Here is a 21,072-nt window from a genome sequence, read left to right on the forward strand (position 1 = left end):
CACTAAGCCCTTATAAACATCCTAGAGTACTGGTCACAGAACAGAACAAAAATGAGGTGCAAAAATCTGAACAGTTGAGAGGTGCGCACAGGGATAAATGGGACAGTGATGGTTTTCACCCCAGTGAGGAGCAAATGGGATCATAGACTGCTTGGGGCAGAGGGGTGCCAAGGTTAAGATGATGCACCTTAAATGCAGGGGAAATCTGTCCAAACACTTCCAACACCTTGCTATAGCCCAGAAAACAGTGCCTTGAAAACAAGAGGCCCTCATATTTATGATTTAGTTCCAAGTTTGTATTTTATTAAATGCTTTGAGTAGAGCTGCATGTATAACTGCTACTCAAGGAGAAAAAAAAAAAAAAAAAAAACCTACCTAATCCAGAAATTTATTTGAGCAGCTGGCTTCTTGAAAGGCAGTTAAGTTCAATTATCTTATGACGCAACCTCTAGCCTCTTGCAGTCTTCTTACACGCAAACAGTTCGCATCCATTCTTTTACGTTCCAAAGCAACTCAGAATTTATACTTTGATACACAAATCACGTCTCTACAAGAGTCTTAACAAAACTTTGTGAAATGTGCAATGCCTGCAGGTTGTAAAATTCGCCTCTACCTGCAGGAAACACTTGTACCATTCTAGCATTTAGCACAGAGATTAACAGTTGTCTGCATTCCAGGACTCTATTACATCAGTCTCCCTTTGCCTATGGTTATGTAACTCAATAAGAGTGCACATAGGCAAATGAAATATTAGGTTAGGCTTTTCAATGGTTTGCAGGGCCACATGTCTAAACTACATATGAAGCAGGAAGCAGACAAATCTAGGACAAATGGTGCATACAAATGCAGTGCACTGTCAAGACACTCCCTGGCACTCTGAAGTACCCCCCATAGAAGTAGAAAAGAAAAAGCCAGACAGTATGACAAGCAGAAGGAATGGTACAAAACCTCCCCTTCACAACTCCATTACATCTGAGCAATACCTGCAGTAAAATTAAATAGGACAAAACACTGGTCTTTAATTGGCATGCCCTATGGATACAGTCAAAAGAAACATGGCTGATGAAGAATTTAGAATGCTTCGGAGAAGAAACCAATAGAACCGATAAGGCATGTTTATGGACCGTAAGCTTCCTCCACCCCAGAGAGACTACTTGAGGAAGGAATCAAAGCAAAGCTACCTAGGGCTGATGCTATAAGAGCTTAGGAGTCAACTCCAACACTCCAGACCCAGTGCTATGGCTCAGTCATCCAGCTCCGAATTACCCAGCATTGGTCCACTCAAGAGATACCACCGGAGTCAAAGATAACAGCATCTTCCGACCAGATGTCTCCAAAACCAAAGGTCAGATCGAAAGAGCCAATAAACAGGATAATGTTACTGACAAGGGTCTCCAGACCCGATGTGGTCTGAGCCGGAAGAACTCGCATTTGAATCTGCTTAGAGAAACTTCCTCACCATCCTGTCAAGACTCTTGGAAAGATCAAACACCCGATGCTGTAGATGATCTGGAGTGTCGTCTTGGTGAATATTTAAAAAATAAATAAAGCACACCCCCCCCCCCAAAACAAAGGGTGATAGAAAGGGGAGAAGACTGAATCTGGAAGCAGTGGAGGTGATTGGATCCAATGAGAAGATTTCTCCTACGTATGACTCAGATCTGAATATATCAGATCCAAAATTGTAGCCACTTTTAGGGGGAAATTCAGCTACCCGAGCTAAAGTACTAGACAATCAAGGGATCTTTTTTTTTAGTCCATAGTAACCAAAATTCTCCTTCAAGCCAAAAGTCAATGCAGTTTTAGAGGGTAGCAAACATCTTAAAATCAACTTCTTCCTGTTTATTAAGGCCTGCGAACTGAAGGCCTTGCATACCTCAGTCAAAATCTAGGCGAGATGGGCCTAACCAACAGATACAGAGTAAGCATCCAAAATTGAAATTTTATGGCCAAAGGACACACACTTTTTGATAGGTTTCTCTGAGATATCAGGTTTCTCTGATATTTGTATCCTCCTAATTATGTCCAATTATTAAAAATGAAAAGCTTCTTTTTTAAATATTTTAACACTAGAAAAAAAATACCAATGGGCCCAATGGCAAAAGTACCACCAAGTACATGAAAAAGGAATACCAACAATGGCATTTGAGAAATACTGAAGCATATAAAAAGCTGTACGGAAATGAGAACAGAAGATTTTACAGTAAGGAAGTTCTAGAAAGGTTCAAATATTATCTGATTATAACTCAGAAGTCAGCATATTATTACCCTTGTGTCCAAACGGTCAATTCAGCAAAGTTCTTCTCCAGACATGCCCCATCTGTAAACACACGTAATCAGCCTACCATTTTTAAGTCATCTGCATACACGCTGTAAAACACCTGAGATAAAGTTAGACCTGAAAGATACAACCTAAACAAGTGCAGGCCTAAGACACAGCCCTGTGGGACACCCCAACTGCAGTGCAAGAATTTCACCTGTTCAACTGTCGTACGATATTTGCAATATCCTATTTGTAAGATATGCAACTGTCCATCTTATCAAGATGGATTACATCAATACCTAGTTCTAATTTACTGATCAGGGTTCAATACCTAGTTCTAATTTACTGATCAGGGTTTTGTTTACAACCCTATTGAAGGCTGATCACCATGTTAAAGGTAGTTAACACATGCAGGTTTACAGATGGGGCATGTTTCAAGTCCCAACCTTTCCAGTTATGACAATTTATTCAAAGTAACAGTCACCATTATTTTCCAATGGACTTTTGGATCTATTAGACTCTGGCTTTGTCCTAGTCTCTTTTTCCTTGAGAGGTTTATCTTGAGCACTCGCACTATACTTAAAATACCTATAGACTATGGTACTGCAAACGTTCATACTCAAGTGTTTGCTGGTCATTACTACTAAATCCGTCTCCCTGTGCCTGGTTGGATAGCTTGGTTTTCAAAATAATTTAACTTAAATTTAAGCCAATTTATCATCCATCTGTGGAGCCAAACTGTTCTGAATAAGATTCTATAAATATATTTACACACACCAGCTCTGTAATGTTGGATTAGAATAAAGAGCCTTCGATATTTTTTGGTTTCCATGTCACCACCAGCATAGTTTAGCTTTATAGTTTGTATGACACTACATACAACCTCCACGGTGCTGCAGACCCTCAGAGGTACTGGAACTTTACTTACCTTTGCCATGGGGTTGCCACCCTTCAGTGGCAATGATACTGAGGTCTTACCTGAGGTAAGGACATCATATCTTTAGGGAAAACCACAAAAGTAGCAGATATGGGCAATGCCTGAAAGTCAAGATTCAGAGTGTACATATACCATCATGGTGAAAGGAAGACTTTTACCATGAATTTTGTAGATTATGCAAGCTTAGTGATTTTTTTCAGCAAAATGCTAATTCCAAAAGTTGGGGAAGGGTAAGGAACCATGCTAGGGAGATGCATATATGGCTACCTGAAAGTGACCAACAAAAGAGATGATTGTGGGGGACTCCAGAAGAGATAGTCAGCTACAGCAGAGAAAAAGAAAGAATGTTTGTAAAGCAAAAGCCGATGTGGAAAATGCTTCCACTTTACCAGCACAGCTCATGCTTAATGAAATAGAGACATCCTTTACTAGGGCAACCTGTACCAGCTCCACTAATACTGGGGGACAAAGCTCTTACCACAGCTTAGACAAAGTATATGATAAAAAGCTTGAAGTGGTGTTTGTCTTTTAGGACACATCTGGCACTACAACTCCCAATGAACAGATGAAATTGCATGGAATGTACCATCCCAAATGGCTGACAAGTGCCTATGACACAGCATGACATCTTACAGAAGGCCGCTCACTGCACATCCTTCACTGAAGTGCTATGAATATGTGCTCATGGGGAATGAAAGTTTTAAATAAAACCCCAGTCAATGTGGACGATGGCTCCATGCAACAAATAAACCCAACTCTCACCCAAACGAATGACTAGGTCAAATGAATCATGCCCTGAAGGGGCAAGCAGGTCTGCAAAGAAACCAGGGGCGAGTCCTGAAGGTATAAAAATATGACTGTCTCCCCTATTCAGTACAAGGCATCCTGGAAAGGTGACTCAGACACCTGAGGGAAGGAATTAAGAGGCTTTGACTTTTGGGAGGGGTATAGTGCAAAAGCAGGAAAGTGTTCAGAGGAGAATCCAGACCAGGAGAATCCAGACCAGGGATCATGTCAGAAGTGCCGCCTCAGGAGGGGAATGGGCCTCGAGTGCATCTCAAACTGTGGAATGACTATACCTTTTAAAAGCCCATTACACACACCTCAAACAAGTGAGCAAGGGGAACAGTAAGCTAAAAACCCTAGAATTCCCTCTGCGTGGATGGCAGTTCCATGCTTTGTTGCAACTGCAGTACTGGACAGCTGATGCCACTACAGACCAGTCCACAAACTTCCATCAAATCCACTGGATTAGTAAATGTGCTACAAGTCATCAAAAAGTACTTGCTAGTTTCCCCAAGCATCTTGCTGCTGACATTGCAGCTTCTTGGGCAGTTAAAGTCACCATCTCTAGATTTGAGGCACTACTGCAGAAACATCCCAATCTCCCTCCACCTGTGTAGCTGTCAGTTCCCCTCCAAAAGTCGTAAAAATCAAAATACTTCATGTTCAGGCATGAATATTTATGCAAAATAAATTGAAAAAAAAAAATGAAACCGGAGTTAAAATAAAAAAGGAACAGGAAAAACTAAAATGTCAGAAAGGTAGACTGAAGACAATGCATCTTCAGAATAACACACCCAGGTTTGACAGCAAGCCTAGAGTAAGCAGGATAAGCCCAAACAACAACCAGAATGCTAATGTCATACCAGACAGTGCTACTTAAAGGAAGTTGGGACGATTAACACATTTACTGCAAAATGCCACTCCAAAAAGGAAATGCTCGGCCCTTACCATAATATCCCACCTGAACCACAAGGCAAAGAGGATGCAGTAGAAAACAGTATGGTGAAGACAATGCCAAAGAAATTCTCGGGGGTCACCCACAGCCAAAATCATTTTATTAGATACCCAATGCAAACTTGTGTAAGAAAACCAAACAAAGTAAATTAGCAAAATGACAAGTATTAGGTGTGCCATTTTTATGCCAACATCCTTGACTGGCGTACTCGATGTGCCACATACAATCCCTCTGTCAAGGTTACATTATCAACAGCTACAAACACCTGGCATTACCATGGGCAACATGATCCGAACCAGTCTTGCATGTCGCTTCATAAAAGCACAACCGCTGGACACTGGCTTAAACAGCACTTGCTAAAACCTGCTCACTGGGAAAAAAAGTTTTACTACAAAAGCCACAGGTATCAAATCAGGCCCCACAGAAAGTGCCATCAAAAATTTCCACAACTTTGTAGATGCATCCCTATGTGCATACGTGACAGGCACTGTATTTCCAGACAGTTCCACCTTGCAACATATAAAGTAGTACAATGATTCTAATACCAATGAACATGGGGAAAGTAAATGCAAATTCACTTACCTGTCTCAGCTCATCAGGGTAGGGAACGTACCCTGCATATGCCAATACAAAAGTACAAAACTGATTGAAATCTTCCACTGTTCGACTTCTTTTAGGCTGCAGAATACATTAACAGAAAAGTAGCTTAAATACAGAACACAATTTTTGAAAATCAATGCAATGAGAAGTTGCATACTACCAACTAGCCATTCAGTAAAACAAGAAAAAATATTTATGAAAAAACAGCAAAGTTAAATTTGCTGATGTAGCTAGCTCAAGCCAGTTGCAACGTGCATAACTATATTAACTGCCTGACATGTGTTATCAGTGTTGCAAACAATTTTTCACTCTCAACTTACTGATGTTACCCCACAAAATCATGCACGACATTAGGCACTCAAGATAGACTACTATAAAGCAATTCCTTGATTAATAAAAGGTAATCATCTACGAAGAAAAATAAACCAAGACTACAGCTCATTCTTTCCATGGTGACATCTTGAACACACGTGTGAAACCATGGTTGCAGATGAATATGAGGTTGTACAAATCTGGTAGTCTTCCACAATCTTGTGTTGCCATAACACCACTTTCTAGTACACCATCTGCCTAGCAGATGCACCCAATATGAAAGTACCTGGCCTTAAAGATAATCCACAGATCCTGCGGTAAATGGTGCCAGAGTAATTTGTAGCAACTTGTCACCCATTTACACAAACTGCTGACTAAGCAGTTTAAGAGCCCCACCACCAAAAAAGGGGGGGCTCAGCATGCCACTTTAACTTGCTCTCCCCACTAACAAATAATTTGACCATTACATTAAAAAACTATCCAGACGAACAGGTTTATCCATTTGATATAGCAGGAAAACAATTATTCATGCAAGCCAAGGGTGTAAGGCAGGAAAAACAGAAAAAGACACCAACCCACCACAGCACCCCCCCCCCCCAGCCACATATAAACACACTGATCAATATTAACCAATTTACACGCATCTCAGAACGGGAAAAGCTAAAGGTAGTGAAAACTATCAAGACGACATCTCAGTTGTGAACTAACTGGAAAACAGCAGTGTTAAGTGCTGCACCACTTCTGCTATATTATTCCCCACATAAATTTGAGTCGCAATAGTTCTGCATTTGGGGAAAAAAAAAAAAAAAGACACACATTGGTAGCACATTGAAAAAAAAATTCAGAATGAACATCAAGCAGTAAAAATAATTGGACAAAAGCTATTTTAAGGCCTTTTGGCTATTATTTCTGAAGCAAACAGTTGTTTCACTGGGTTACTGAAGAGAAACCTGGCTATTTTCACACTGCACCACCAGGCACCCTTTCTATTCTTTCCATCTTAGGCAAAAGGATGCTGTGGACAGTCAGGTTGCCTCGTCAAACCCTGCAAAATGCAACATGGTCATTTATGCACCTAAGCTACCTGCTCAGAGTGCAAACATGCCAACAAGGAACACTGCTGCAGTGTCCACCACCTGATGCCCAACTAACAAACTGGATACTCTGCCACAGCTTCTTCCCTCCTAGGATAGGCAGGGATCAAACAGACAACACGATGACCACAGCTAGCCAACAATGCAGATGGTGGCCTTGACCATGGTTGGTGACAGAGAACCGAGTCTGTCCCTCTGAATAAATAGTAGCTGCAGAAGTCTAAGTTGTGTACCTAAACACAGGCACTAAAAACCAACATGGCATACAAATCAGTGAACACCCTCATGCTGGCTGAAAATTTCAATGAATACCTAAATAAAGACACCTAGACTAAACTGCAGCAAGTATTTACTATACACTGCTAAAATCCCAAAAACACAAGTGCTCTCCTAGTCACAGTGCACAGACAAAAAAAAAAAAAAAAAAGCTAGGCAAGGGAAAACATGGCCGAAAAGGCAGTTTATCAAATGGAAAATATACAGTGCTTCAAATGCAAGATTCAGAAGAGAAAATCTCTACTTTCACTGGCTTATGTGAGTAATCACAAAACCATCACTTTTGAAATCCCACCCCTTCAATTATTTAAATTTATTGGCCATCCTACAGTATTTCATACTACCAAAATACAAAAGTAACCACCCCTTTCAGTCCAGAAAAAATTCCCCCTTTCTATGGACAAGTGCCTATGACACAGCATGACATCTTACAGAAGGCCGCTCACTGCACATCCTTCACTGAAGTGCTATGAATATGTGCTCATGGGGAATGAAAGTTTTAAATAAAACCCCAGTCAATGTGGACGATGGCTCCATGCAACAAATAAACCCAACTCTCACCCAAACGAATGACTAGGTCAAATGAATCATGCCCTGAAGGGGCAAGCAGGTCTGCAAAGAAACCAGGGGCGAGTCCTGAAGGTATAAAAATATGACTGTCTCCCCTATTCAGTACAAGGCATCCTGGAAAGGTGACTCAGACACCTGAGGGAAGGAATTAAGAGGCTTTGACTTTTGGGAGGGGTATAGTGCAAAAGCAGGAAAGTGTTCAGAGGGAGAATCCAGACCAGGGAGAATCCAGACCAGGGATCATGTCAGAAGTGCCGCCTCAGGAGGGGAATGGGCCTCGAGTGCATCTCAAACTGTGGAATGACTATACCTTTTAAAAGCCCATTACACACACCTCAAACAAGTGAGCAAGGGGAACAGTAAGCTAAAAACCCTAGAATTCCCTCTGCGTGGATGGCAGTTCCATGCTTTGTTGCAACTGCAGTACTGGACAGCTGATGCCACTACAGACCAGTCCACAAACTTCCATCAAATCCACTGGATTAGTAAATGTGCTACAAGTCATCAAAAAGTACTTGCTAGTTTCCCCAAGCATCTTGCTGCTGACATTGCAGCTTCTTGGGCAGTTAAAGTCACCATCTCTAGATTTGAGGCACTACTGCAGAAACATCCCAATCTCCCTCCACCTGTGTAGCTGTCAGTTCCCCTCCAAAAGTCGTAAAAATCAAAATACTTCATGTTCAGGCATGAATATTTATGCAAAATAAATTGAAAAAAAAAAATGAAACCGGAGTTAAAATAAAAAAGGAACAGGAAAAACTAAAATGTCAGAAAGGTAGACTGAAGACAATGCATCTTCAGAATAACACACCCAGGTTTGACAGCAAGCCTAGAGTAAGCAGGATAAGCCCAAACAACAACCAGAATGCTAATGTCATACCAGACAGTGCTACTTAAAGGAAGTTGGGACGATTAACACATTTACTGCAAAATGCCACTCCAAAAAGGAAATGCTCGGCCCTTACCATAATATCCCACCTGAACCACAAGGCAAAGAGGATGCAGTAGAAAACAGTATGGTGAAGACAATGCCAAAGAAATTCTCGGGGGTCACCCACAGCCAAAATCATTTTATTAGATACCCAATGCAAACTTGTGTAAGAAAACCAAACAAAGTAAATTAGCAAAATGACAAGTATTAGGTGTGCCATTTTTATGCCAACATCCTTGACTGGCGTACTCGATGTGCCACATACAATCCCTCTGTCAAGGTTACATTATCAACAGCTACAAACACCTGGCATTACCATGGGCAACATGATCCGAACCAGTCTTGCATGTCGCTTCATAAAAGCACAACCGCTGGACACTGGCTTAAACAGCACTTGCTAAAACCTGCTCACTGGGAAAAAAAGTTTTACTACAAAAGCCACAGGTATCAAATCAGGCCCCACAGAAAGTGCCATCAAAAATTTCCACAACTTTGTAGATGCATCCCTATGTGCATACGTGACAGGCACTGTATTTCCAGACAGTTCCACCTTGCAACATATAAAGTAGTACAATGATTCTAATACCAATGAACATGGGGAAAGTAAATGCAAATTCACTTACCTGTCTCAGCTCATCAGGGTAGGAGCACCCTGCATATGCCAATACAAAAGTACAAAACTGATTGAAATCTTCCACTGTTCGACTTCTTTTAGGCTGCAGAATACATTAACAGAAAAGTAGCTTAAATACAGAACACAATTTTTGAAAATCAATGCAATGAGAAGTTGCATACTACCAACTAGCCATTCAGTAAAACAAGAAAAAATATTTATGAAAAAACAGCAAAGTTAAATTTGCTGATGTAGCTAGCTCAAGCCAGTTGCAACGTGCATAACTATATTAACTGCCTGACATGTGTTATCAGTGTTGCAAACAATTTTTCACTCTCAACTTACTGATGTTACCCCACAAAATCATGCACGACATTAGGCACTCAAGATAGACTACTATAAAGCAATTCCTTGATTAATAAAAGGTAATCATCTACGAAGAAAAATAAACCAAGACTACAGCTCATTCTTTCCATGGTGACATCTTGAACACACGTGTGAAACCATGGTTGCAGATGAATATGAGGTTGTACAAATCTGGTAGTCTTCCACAATCTTGTGTTGCCATAACACCACTTTCTAGTACACCATCTGCCTAGCAGATGCACCCAATATGAAAGTACCTGGCCTTAAAGATAATCCACAGATCCTGCGGTAAATGGTGCCAGAGTAATTTGTAGCAACTTGTCACCCATTTACACAAACTGCTGACTAAGCAGTTTAAGAGCCCCACCACCAAAAAAGGGGGGGCTCAGCATGCCACTTTAACTTGCTCTCCCCACTAACAAATAATTTGACCATTACATTAAAAAACTATCCAGACGAACAGGTTTATCCATTTGATATAGCAGGAAAACAATTATTCATGCAAGCCAAGGGTGTAAGGCAGGAAAAACAGAAAAAGACACCAACCCACCACAGCACCCCCCCCCCCAGCCACATATAAACACACTGATCAATATTAACCAATTTACACGCATCTCAGAACGGGAAAAGCTAAAGGTAGTGAAAACTATCAAGACGACATCTCAGTTGTGAACTAACTGGAAAACAGCAGTGTTAAGTGCTGCACCACTTCTGCTATATTATTCCCCACATAAATTTGAGTCGCAATAGTTCTGCATTTGGGGAAAAAAAAAAAAAAAAGACACACATTGGTAGCACATTGAAAAAAAAATTCAGAATGAACATCAAGCAGTAAAAATAATTGGACAAAAGCTATTTTAAGGCCTTTTGGCTATTATTTCTGAAGCAAACAGTTGTTTCACTGGGTTACTGAAGAGAAACCTGGCTATTTTCACACTCGTACCACCAGGCACCCTTTCTATTCTTTCCATCTTAGGCAAAAGGATGCTGTGGACAGTCAGGTTGCCTCGTCAAACCCTGCAAAATGCAACATGGTCATTTATGCACCTAAGCTACCTGCTCAGAGTGCAAACATGCCAACAAGGAACACTGCTGCAGTGTCCACCACCTGATGCCCAACTAACAAACTGGATACTCTGCCACAGCTTCTTCCCTCCTAGGATAGGCAGGGATCAAACAGACAACACGATGACCACAGCTAGCCAACAATGCAGATGGTGGCCTTGACCATGGTTGGTGACAGAGAACCGGAGTCTGTCCCTCTGAATAAATAGTAGCTGCAGAAGTCTAAGTTGTGTACCTAAACACAGGCACTAAAAACCAACATGGCATACAAATCAGTGAACACCCTCATGCTGGCTGAAAATTTCAATGAATACCTAAATAAAGACACCTAGACTAAACTGCAGCAAGTATTTACTACACACTGCTAAAATCCCAAAAACACAAGTGCTCTCCTAGTCACAGTGCACAGACAAAAAAAAAAAAAAAAAAGCTAGGCAAGGGAAAACATGGCCGAAAAGGCAGTTTATCAAATGGAAAATATACAGTGCTTCAAATGCAAGATTCAGAAGAGAAAATCTCTACTTTCACTGGCTTATGTGAGTAATCACAAAACCATCACTTTTGAAATCCCACCCCTTCAATTATTTAAATTTATTGGCCATCCTACAGTATTTCATACTACCAAAATACAAAAGTAACCACCCCTTTCAGTCCATCTTGCTGTTTTAAAAATAGTAACTCTCCACTAAACCTTAACTTTTTAAACAGGTAAAACTCAAGTTACCTACTTTCATATCTAACTTCTCTAGTGCACACTGCAGAGTGCATTCTTTTCAATCTCACCTTTAAGCATCCCTGTTACTAGCACTTTCTCTAATACCCAAGATCATCTCTACTTGACTCCAAGTAGACTTTACTCTATCTGTTAAACCTAGCACTTGCTCCTACAGTACTTATTACCTTGATATGGCACTCTTATAGATAGCACCCCAAAAAGGCAAACCCCCATTTCTCGGTCACCCACATCCCCCGGAATCTTTTTTTGTCTAGTCCTTCTAGCATGTCAAGGGATCAGTTGCTAGTGTCCTCTCCTGCTCAGCTGGTGAACCTGGGTATATTGAGGCAATGTTACAATTGCCTCATGTACACAGACAACCCTCTCCTCCTCCCACAAAACACAAATACATGCGAGAGATGCAACTATACGGCCAAACTGGAGGCTGAGCTCTCTCAACATAGGACTGGCAAGACCAGTCAGGAGGAGAAGGTTACCACACACACTATAGACCCAGTCTCACATAGTACCATCACAACCTCAAATCATACACATAAACACACAAAGACATACTCGGCGGCTCTGATCAAAAATCTACCAAAACAGCAGAGGCCACCAAAGCAGACACCCAAACAACAACCACGTCAGAACACAACACCTGCAACACATAGACCTCACAGTCAGAGTGTCAAACAGTCACAGCCCTTAAGGCCGAACACAATGCCAGACACACTAGTCATTGGTGACTCCATAGTCAGACACACTGACGTCCCGCTCACCAGACTGAGTAAGGAGAAGGTCACAGTAAGCTGCCTGTCTGGCGCTAGAATCCGCCACATAACGCAAGCACTCAGGTCTCTCAACAGCAGGTACAAATATGACTCAGTCATTGTCCACGCTGGTGTAAATGACCTGAGACGTACCTCCTTGGACTACATGAAAAGAGACATTGAGGAGCTCTCTGATTATGTAGCCCAGGCAGGTATGACCCTGACCTTGAGCAGTATCCTACCCTTCACCAAGAATGATGCCACAATACAGAGATAAGATGATCAGCTTTAACAATTGGCTTAAACTCTGGTGTCATTCAAAGGGGATCCAATGTCTGTCTGCCTGGGATGACATGCTGGACAAGCCACGCTGCTTCGCAAGGGACGGCTTGCACCTGTCACCCCTGGGATTCCGGATATTGGCAAAGGCTCTTCAACCCCCATAGTGCCTTTTTTAGGCAAGGCTCAAATTCTAAACCTACCACCCTAGAACACAAAACAGGAAAAAAACTAAGGGTAATGCTGCTCAATGCCAGAAGTCTAAATCTCAAAATGCACGCACTCGAGGCCCTTCTCAGTATGGAGAACATCAATGTCTGTGCAGTGACAGAAACCTGGTTCAAGGCTCCTGAGAGCACCCCAGCACTATCAGGTTTTACCTCTTATCATGCGTTCCGGCCCCAAAATCTGGACAATACCAAGAAAGGAGGGGGGATATCCATATTCATCAAGGACACCCACACCTCAAGACTGGTGGCAACGCACGATGCATCGGAGACCATCCAGGTGCAATTAACCATTGGCAAAACTGCTCTGCAAATTGTAGCATGTTACAGGCCACCCTCACAAACTCAGGAACCTCACATGGCCTTCCTGAAAACACTAGAGGGGATAAATGTATCACCAAACACCATCATACTAGGTGACTTCAATTACCCTAATATAGACTGGGAACACTACTCAAGCCCAAACACCCTAGCCCAAAAGTTCCTGGAATTCATAAACTCAAATGCCATGGAACAACTAGTCACCATCCCCACAAGAGGAGAAAACATACTTGATCTCATCATCACGAACATGGGAGCACAATGTTCAACACCGGAAGTATACCCCTCACTGGTGAAATCAGATCACAAACTAATCTCGCTGGAGGTCCTCATCCCACCCCCACCTGAAATAAAAAAGACCACAGTAAAGAACTTCTTGAAAGCCGACTTCACACTTCTAAAGACTAGTGTGGTCTCCTTTAAGGCCCCAAGCCGGCGGAAAACAGTACTCAAGCCGCTGAATCACTTACAAATGCCTTCTACCAGCACCTGCAGGACTGCATGGATAAGGCAATCCCAAGCAAAACAAAGACTCTTTGTACCAAAGGCAAGCGTCCAGTCTGGTGGACCCCAGCCATAAACAAACTCTACAACAAAAGGAGGAAGCTACTACAAGATAGAGCAAAATCCTTAAAAGGTAAGACACCCTTGATCACTATAAGTAAAAACTAAGAGCTCTCATAAAATCATCCAAAGCAAATTTTGAGAGAAAAATAGCTAAAGACTCAAAAGACAATCATAAGGCCTTCTTTAGCTATGTTAGAAACCTGGGAGGAAACTCCCAGATATGCTCAGAACTAATTCAAAATGATGTGAAGATTACTGATCCTACAGACATTGCCAACATACTGGCTGACAGGTTCAGTGCAAACTTCTCCCCCCCCCCAAAAGGAGAGATATCTATACCAAGCGATTGCAGCCCCCCAAACATCTCCAACGCCCAAGTGAGAACTGCTCTCTCCAAAGCAAAAAAACACAGCATCCATGGGACCTGATGGTGTCCCCAGCTGTGTGCTCCACAAACTCAACGAGGAATTAAACTCACAGCTAGGACAACTGTTTAATCATAGTCTTACCTCTGGATACGTACCCAGGGAGTGGCGCACTGCAACTGTGGTCCCACTTCACAAAGGCGGTGCCTCCACAGACCCTGGAAATTACCGGCCCATTAGCTTGACAAGCCTTATCTGCAAAGCCATGGAGAGGATCATAATGGACCTCATAAATAAAGACATAGGGAATTTGCAGACTTTGGATCCATCCCAGTTTGGCTTTGTCAGAGGCAGATCATGCCTTCTAAACTTGGTTGACTTTTTCGAAACAGTCACCAAAGCCATTGATGAGGGAAAGGCAGTCCATACAGCCTACCTCGATCTGGCGAAGGCCTGTGATACAATACCCCACTCGGGTATCATTGAAAAACTCATCAGCTTAAATGTTAACCCATACATCACAAGATGGGTTGCAAACTGGCTGAGTGACAGAACCCACAGGGTCAGAGTTGCTGGCGCCATGTCAGACTCAAAGCCTGTCACAAGTGGTGTACCACAGGGCTCAGTCCTGGGCCCACTCTCGTTTGGCATCTACTTTTCCGAAGTACAAGCAAACACAGGAGGGTTATGACTGACAAAGTTTGCAGATGACTGCAAACTGGGTGCCATAGTAGAAAACACATCTGACACAGATATCCTTCAGAAGGGTCTCACAGAAACGGATAACTGGTGCCAGAGCCATGGCCTAAAGTTAAATGCCAAAAAATGCATAGTCATACCCTTCGGGAAAAACAAGGTTACCCCTAGCTACCAAATAGGTGGCAATCCACTGAGCACAGAAGAAGTTATCAGGGACCTGGGGACCCAGGTTGATAGCAGTCTGTCATTCGACACCCATGTAGCTAAAGTAGTTAGGAAGACCTTCTACATTGCCCACCTTATCATGAAGGGATTCTCATCTACATCAAGGGAGGTCATAGTCTCCCTATACTCATCACTCATCAGACCAATGATTGAGTACAATGCCCCATTCGAATGTATCTGACCCGACACTTGCAGCAGCTGGAGAGGCCACAAAAGTTCCTCACCAAAAGGATAAAGGGTCTCAAACATCTGTCCTATGCTGCCCGACTGAAAGAACTCCAGCTCTATTCAGTCGCACGCTTGCTCAGAGGTGACCTTTGCCTAACATACAAGGCCATGTCAAACCCAGATTTGATGAATATGCTTCACCTCAAAAAATCTAGATCCGTCAGAGCCACAAGGGCGGGAGACAAACCTCGACACGGCTATTAATAGGACGTGCTGGAGGGATAGATTCATCACCCAAAGACTCCCTATGCTGTGGAATAAAATCCCGGTATATGTGAGGGAGAGCACCTCGCTGGCCTTGTTAAAGAGAAATCTTGACCAATGGATGGGAGATCGCAGATATACCCCAGGGATTACCTCAGTGTCACTGCTCGACAGAGGCACAGCAAAATAATGGGTATAGTTCCCCATACTAAAGGGGTGGCATAAGCCACAAAACTATGGGCTAGGCTTGTAAATGCCCTCGGGCAGATAGCCTAGTATGAACCTATGAACAGCACACAAACTGCTCAAATTCCCATGACTCCAAATGAAGTGAGCATAGACTACACATATTGTCCAAGCACTACAGCTTAGTTCATAGCCAAAAGCAGTCCAAGGATCAGCTGGCTACATAGCCAAAAGCAGTCCAAGGATCAGCTGGCTACATCAGTTATATGACAGAAGAGCTGCACAGCACTAAGAACCTGGCAGCCAGACACAGAATACATAAGGAATTAAATTCAGACACAATGAAATTCAGAAAGCCATACAGAGGTACGTCTTTCAGTTCGAGCTTGTATCAATGGGGGGGGGGGGGGGGGGGGGACAAACAGGAAATACCCAGTATGCATCCACTGTTGTAAAAGCAATGGGCCCAAATGTCAGTCACAAATATCCTATGGCTTAGTGTCAAACTACCTTGACTCTTGCATCCCAATACAAGATCCAACACTGTGAAAAGTCTGTCTGAAACAAACAATGTAAGGAGGGGGTTAAGTTACATCACCTGCAAGCAAACTCTCGTTCTCAACCACCACCACCATAAAAGGCTTGCACACAAACTGTTTTCATACAGCAGGCAAAGCCAAAGGGGCCCTCTTTATGCCCCCCTCCTCCCCGCTTGTCTGGAAGCCTTTGAGCTTACAAGGAAACATTGCGCCTGCATCGTATACAGTCTACAGAGGGGTAAATAAAAGCCTCCAATAAACAGTGTGTCTGGCTGGATGGAGACTGCCTCCAGTAGATCTAGATAAGAGGGAGTCTTGTGACATAGTACCCTTCCATACCTTAGCAAGCAATAGTGTTACCATTTAGGGCATCATCTTGTTCAAATGTATCTCAATACTGGTTAATGTAAAGAGACACCTCCACCTTTAGTCTCAGTCGGTGGGGCTCATGGTCTAAGTGCATGAAAAGTACTGTGGCCTGGCAGTGCTAGAGTACTTTCTGCGGCTTTAAACCATGTCTCAATAAAGGCACAGACGTCTACAATTTCCACAGTAAGAAGAAAATGTAGAGTTTCCTGTTAAGGCTCATAGGACTGAGCAGTAACACATTTTAGGTTCCTTTGAGTTGTATTTGCCAAATCAGTAGATTTGCACTTTTGCATTGCCTAAAAAAGGCTCTAGTCTAATGGGATGTACAAAGATTTGCCCAAAATCTAGAAGACCAGAAGGGACAGGTGCAGGCCATCTTTGGCAAAGCAACATGGTCTATTGATCATGTACCCCAAGCTGAGATTTTGAAAGCCCTAAGATCAACGCCAGAAACTAAGCCAATTATTAAAAGTTAATCATGTTTTGCACACACTGTGGCATCATCCTGTATGTACTCCAATTGACAAAAAAAAAATCAAAGGGTACAGAAAACAAGCAAGAGATTACAGAAACTAAAAAGTCAAGGAACACCATCCATATTGGGCATATGGGCAGAATACACACAAGAGAAAGAAGGAATGAGAAGGAAAAATTAACAAGGTCGTAAAATGTTACACAACTATAAAAAGAGCAATCAAAGGAAATGTTCAGACTCTGTAGGGGAGGTGAGGCTAACAAAAATACGAATGTGTCAAACTAGGTATGAGTCATGAATATTGACGTATTCGCATGGAAATGTAAAGACTAGTACTTTTATATACTTCAAGCATATTAAATTTCACAGGATATTTCCTTAAGTGAAGGGCAGATAATGCAGATGTGAAGTGAAACATTTTCTTGGAGTATTTTGAGTTAACTGAGCTTAAACAACTCACTGCAGAATTGTCCTGACATTTGCTGGAGGAACATTACTATGGAGCGGGTGTCTACTTTTAGAATTATCAAGAAATAGTAAAGCCTTGCGTTTACCATTATCAGCAGAGAAAAACAGCAATTACATAACATGGAAATCAAAGATTAAACTAGACGTAAATGAAGTACTGAACACTGCAAACATACAAAATAACACTCCGATAAGAGATCAAAAATACAGTTTGATAAATGGGGATATTCTAATACACAAGTACAACAGAGCTCTGGTTGAAGATATGCCCCCCTCCCCAAAAAAATAAAAATCAAATTACGCACAAATTAAATTCAGTTACCTTAGGAGACAGTAAAAGCAAGCTTGGAAAATAAAATGCAAGCGCAGCCTATACCTGTTGTTGCATCTTTCAACTGTTCCCGGTTAGGGGTCGCCACAGCAGAACTTTGGTCCACTAATGACTGGCAGCAGATTTTTTACGTGCAGACTTGCCAGCTCTGACGCACAACCTTCAACGAAGGTACACCCATTCACACACGTCTCCACACAGAAGACGCTCAGAATCAAACAGGACAATGTCTTACTGTGAGGCGACAACGCTACCGTGGCACCACCACAAACTGTATAAAAAATGCAAAGCTTCGAAAAGGGGGAGAATACACAAGTATTCTAGAAACCGTATAAAAGAATCAAAACATACTTTTATTAAAAGACTACATTCCTACTACACAAAGCTGGAAAAACATATGTAAAATAAGAAAGTTGCTGGTGCAGACCCCACAACTGAAAACAATAAAGGGGCAATTAGGCTATTTTTTCTCTCAAAAAAGCATGGCTGAAAATGGACAAGTTACTTGCAACAGAAAGTAAAAGATGACTAAAGCATTAAGTAAATTCGGGACAGAAATAGTACCACTAAACCTTTAGCAGTACAATGGATATTAAATTAAATGGGGTGGCATAGTGGTTAAGACATTTAACTCACAGAAGTTAACAGGGTGAAAATCTCATCTTTGAGGGAAATCAGTTATGACCCACAAGGGCTGTTAGCCTCTATCAGCATGTACAGTTAACTACACCATTCACACCCTTGCTACTTACTGGGGTTGGTATGATGTTAGGATTAAAATGGCTCATGAAGACAGCTACCTTAGTATTTAAACAGGAACATAATACATAAATGAAAGAAAAACTTTGACAAGAGCGTGATGTACATTCACAGTCAAGAGTACACCACCTTGGAGTCGATGAGGTAGCACTGTACAAGATACTCCTAAATCTGCCAAATAACTAGTCTTTTGGAAATAAAATCTCTCCAGCATAGCAAAGGTTTCAAATTAGCCACAAGGAAATAGCTAAAAACAAAGTGGTCTTGCCACTGTAGCCAAGCACCCTGAAACCACCATCCTTTCACCTATTTCTCCACCTCAATCTCTAACACTACTCCCCTGCCTCATCTACCTCTTCCCTTCCTCTATTTCCAACCACTTAATTCTTAGTCTCAAAACAACCTACCCGTCTAGTCTCCTATACTCGGTACTTTTCCGTTATCGGGGCAACAGTCATAATGATAGTTTGGAATCCTACCACTCATTATAACATTGTTCGTTCAGCTGTTGCGGAAATGGGTACCACACGCACAGTTATTTTGATGTGAAATTTAGTAAGTGTGGTCGATCACATTCACATTTAATAAACTGCAATCATTTCACTTACACACTTGTCTTACTCGGAATAATGCATGCAAACAGGGTTTAATACGAAGTGAATTACCAGGCATTATTCGGAAGAAAAAGCAAATGTATAACTGCAATGCTTGCCATTATTTATAAAATGTGAAATACCACACTTTTCTCCTAAAACCGCCAGTTGTAGAGAATGGGGAGGGGTTTGAGCTGAAAGCAGAGAGTTCTGAGGTATGTCTCATCTGTAAAGGAGACCAAACCAGGAAGTACTTGTTGCCCCGATAATTTTAAAAAATGTGTCCCACTTTTTGCCCATAGCTTTTTTTCCACGCCATAAGATGTACTGCATCCCGTTTTGGGGAGGACAACTTCACAGCTATGTCATCGTAGCAATATATGAATTTTTCGAGACAAACAATTATATTTGCAGGCTGTGGAAGGCGAAACCGGAAGCCTAAGCTTAAACAAAACATAAAACCCAGACGTCCCCAAAATTGTATGCTGTCTCATTTGCAGTTCTGTTGACTCTTTTGACACTAGATATTTCTGCTAATATTGGCAATGGACAACTTCCCTTATGACAAAACTGGTAACTAGATGAAAACAGCTGTTGCCCAGTTAACGGAAAAGTACCCTATACTCTACCTCCCCTACATCTCCTACTAGTCAGTCTTACTTTCCTTGGTTTCCAAACTCTTATACAACCAGATCCTACCCACTTTAAATAAGCATCTGCCTAACTACCAACTCATTTTGCTCCAAGCAGCTTAAATTTATTGTAACTAGTCACATTTTCTTCTAATTGTTTAAAACCTTGTTTGTAACAACTCACATACTTGTCTGCCAATTGTCAATACCCTGTATAACTGAATTGCCTGAAGAGCTTTTTCTCTCTCCAGGGATCTGCTTGTAAGATCCTAAAGCTGACTGTTACTATGTTACTAAAAATGTAATAAATTGTTTTCTAGCCCCGAGGAGCTTCCCCCCCCGCTGGGTCTCTGCTGAAAATGAGCCAAAGCTCAGCCAGACTAACGCGGTTATCAAAAGTAAAATAAAGAAATAAAACAAATACATTTTGGAGACTGACAGACACATACAGGTTTGCCCCCCCTCCCTGGACAATGGGAGAAACACAGATGGATGCAGACTGTCTGAACCAGGTAATAAAAGCCATTGATAAACTTCTACATTATATGCTGTGCTGTTCATGGTGTAATGAACAATGATAATGCACAGGCTGCTCATAAAATTTAACCAAAGCATTTGAACCAGAGGCTGATAACTGACTCATTGGCTCAGCCATAAGATCCTAATCCATATTATCTAGATGCAGGTCAACAAAAATGCAGAGTTATCACCACACATGGTATAAAGCAGAGGCAGCAGCTGGACAGAACAGAAATCCAAATATGTGATGGCATCCTGCAAACACCAGCCACAAACAACAAATCAGCTACATACTGGTGAAAGGAGGGAATGCAGTCCACAACGAATGTTTCAATACCAAGGAGCTGTGAAACAAAAGGTTCACAATGCACTAGAACTGTACCAGAAGAACCCACTAGTAGACACCAGCAATGAGAGAGGCAGTCAAGTTAAGAGGCTTTGTGTAATGCCACAGCTGCAGAGTCTCAAGACAGGCAGCAACTGTGTCAACCACCAAAGCAAACAGGTGTACGAGAACAACCTAGCAAGTCTAAGGAGAATTTTAAAAATGGCGTTACAAAGATGAAGTAAAATAAGGGCGCAGAAATGCTGACCTTAACAGGTCAAGTGGTGAATACAAAAAAAGTGTTAATTCCTGAAACTAGTTCTCATTTGGGGGGGGGGGGGGGGGGGTCAGTGCCAAAAACTGACAGAACTGGGTCCATTTCTGAATATTAGGTCAACGAAGAAACCACAATCTGGTAGAGGCAAGGCCACTAGAACCGAAGAGATCAACCATAATGAATGAATGAATACAATGAATACTGTTTTACAGTCAATTTTTAAAGTGGAAA

At 41.9% G+C, this 21,072-nt stretch overlaps 1 protein-coding gene across 1 annotated transcript in view; it reads right to left on the minus strand.

The window, feature by feature from the left end:
• LOC122800865 (PHD finger protein 23-like) overlaps nucleotides 1–21,072 on the minus strand; it is a 77,415-nt gene that overhangs the window by 48,876 nt on the left and 7,467 nt on the right. The window contains exon 3 of the mRNA XM_044070187.1: nucleotides 5,524–5,619. Within this exon, the coding sequence (XP_043926122.1) occupies nucleotides 5,524–5,619 (96 nt within the window). The remainder of the gene's footprint in view (nucleotides 1–5,523; nucleotides 5,620–21,072) is intronic.

The sequence above is a fragment of the Protopterus annectens genome, chromosome 4.part1 (genome assembly GCF_019279795.1).
Source record: "Protopterus annectens isolate FY-2018-M chromosome 4.part1, PAN1.0, whole genome shotgun sequence".
Classification (NCBI taxonomy): domain Eukaryota; kingdom Metazoa; phylum Chordata; order Ceratodontiformes; family Protopteridae; genus Protopterus; species Protopterus annectens.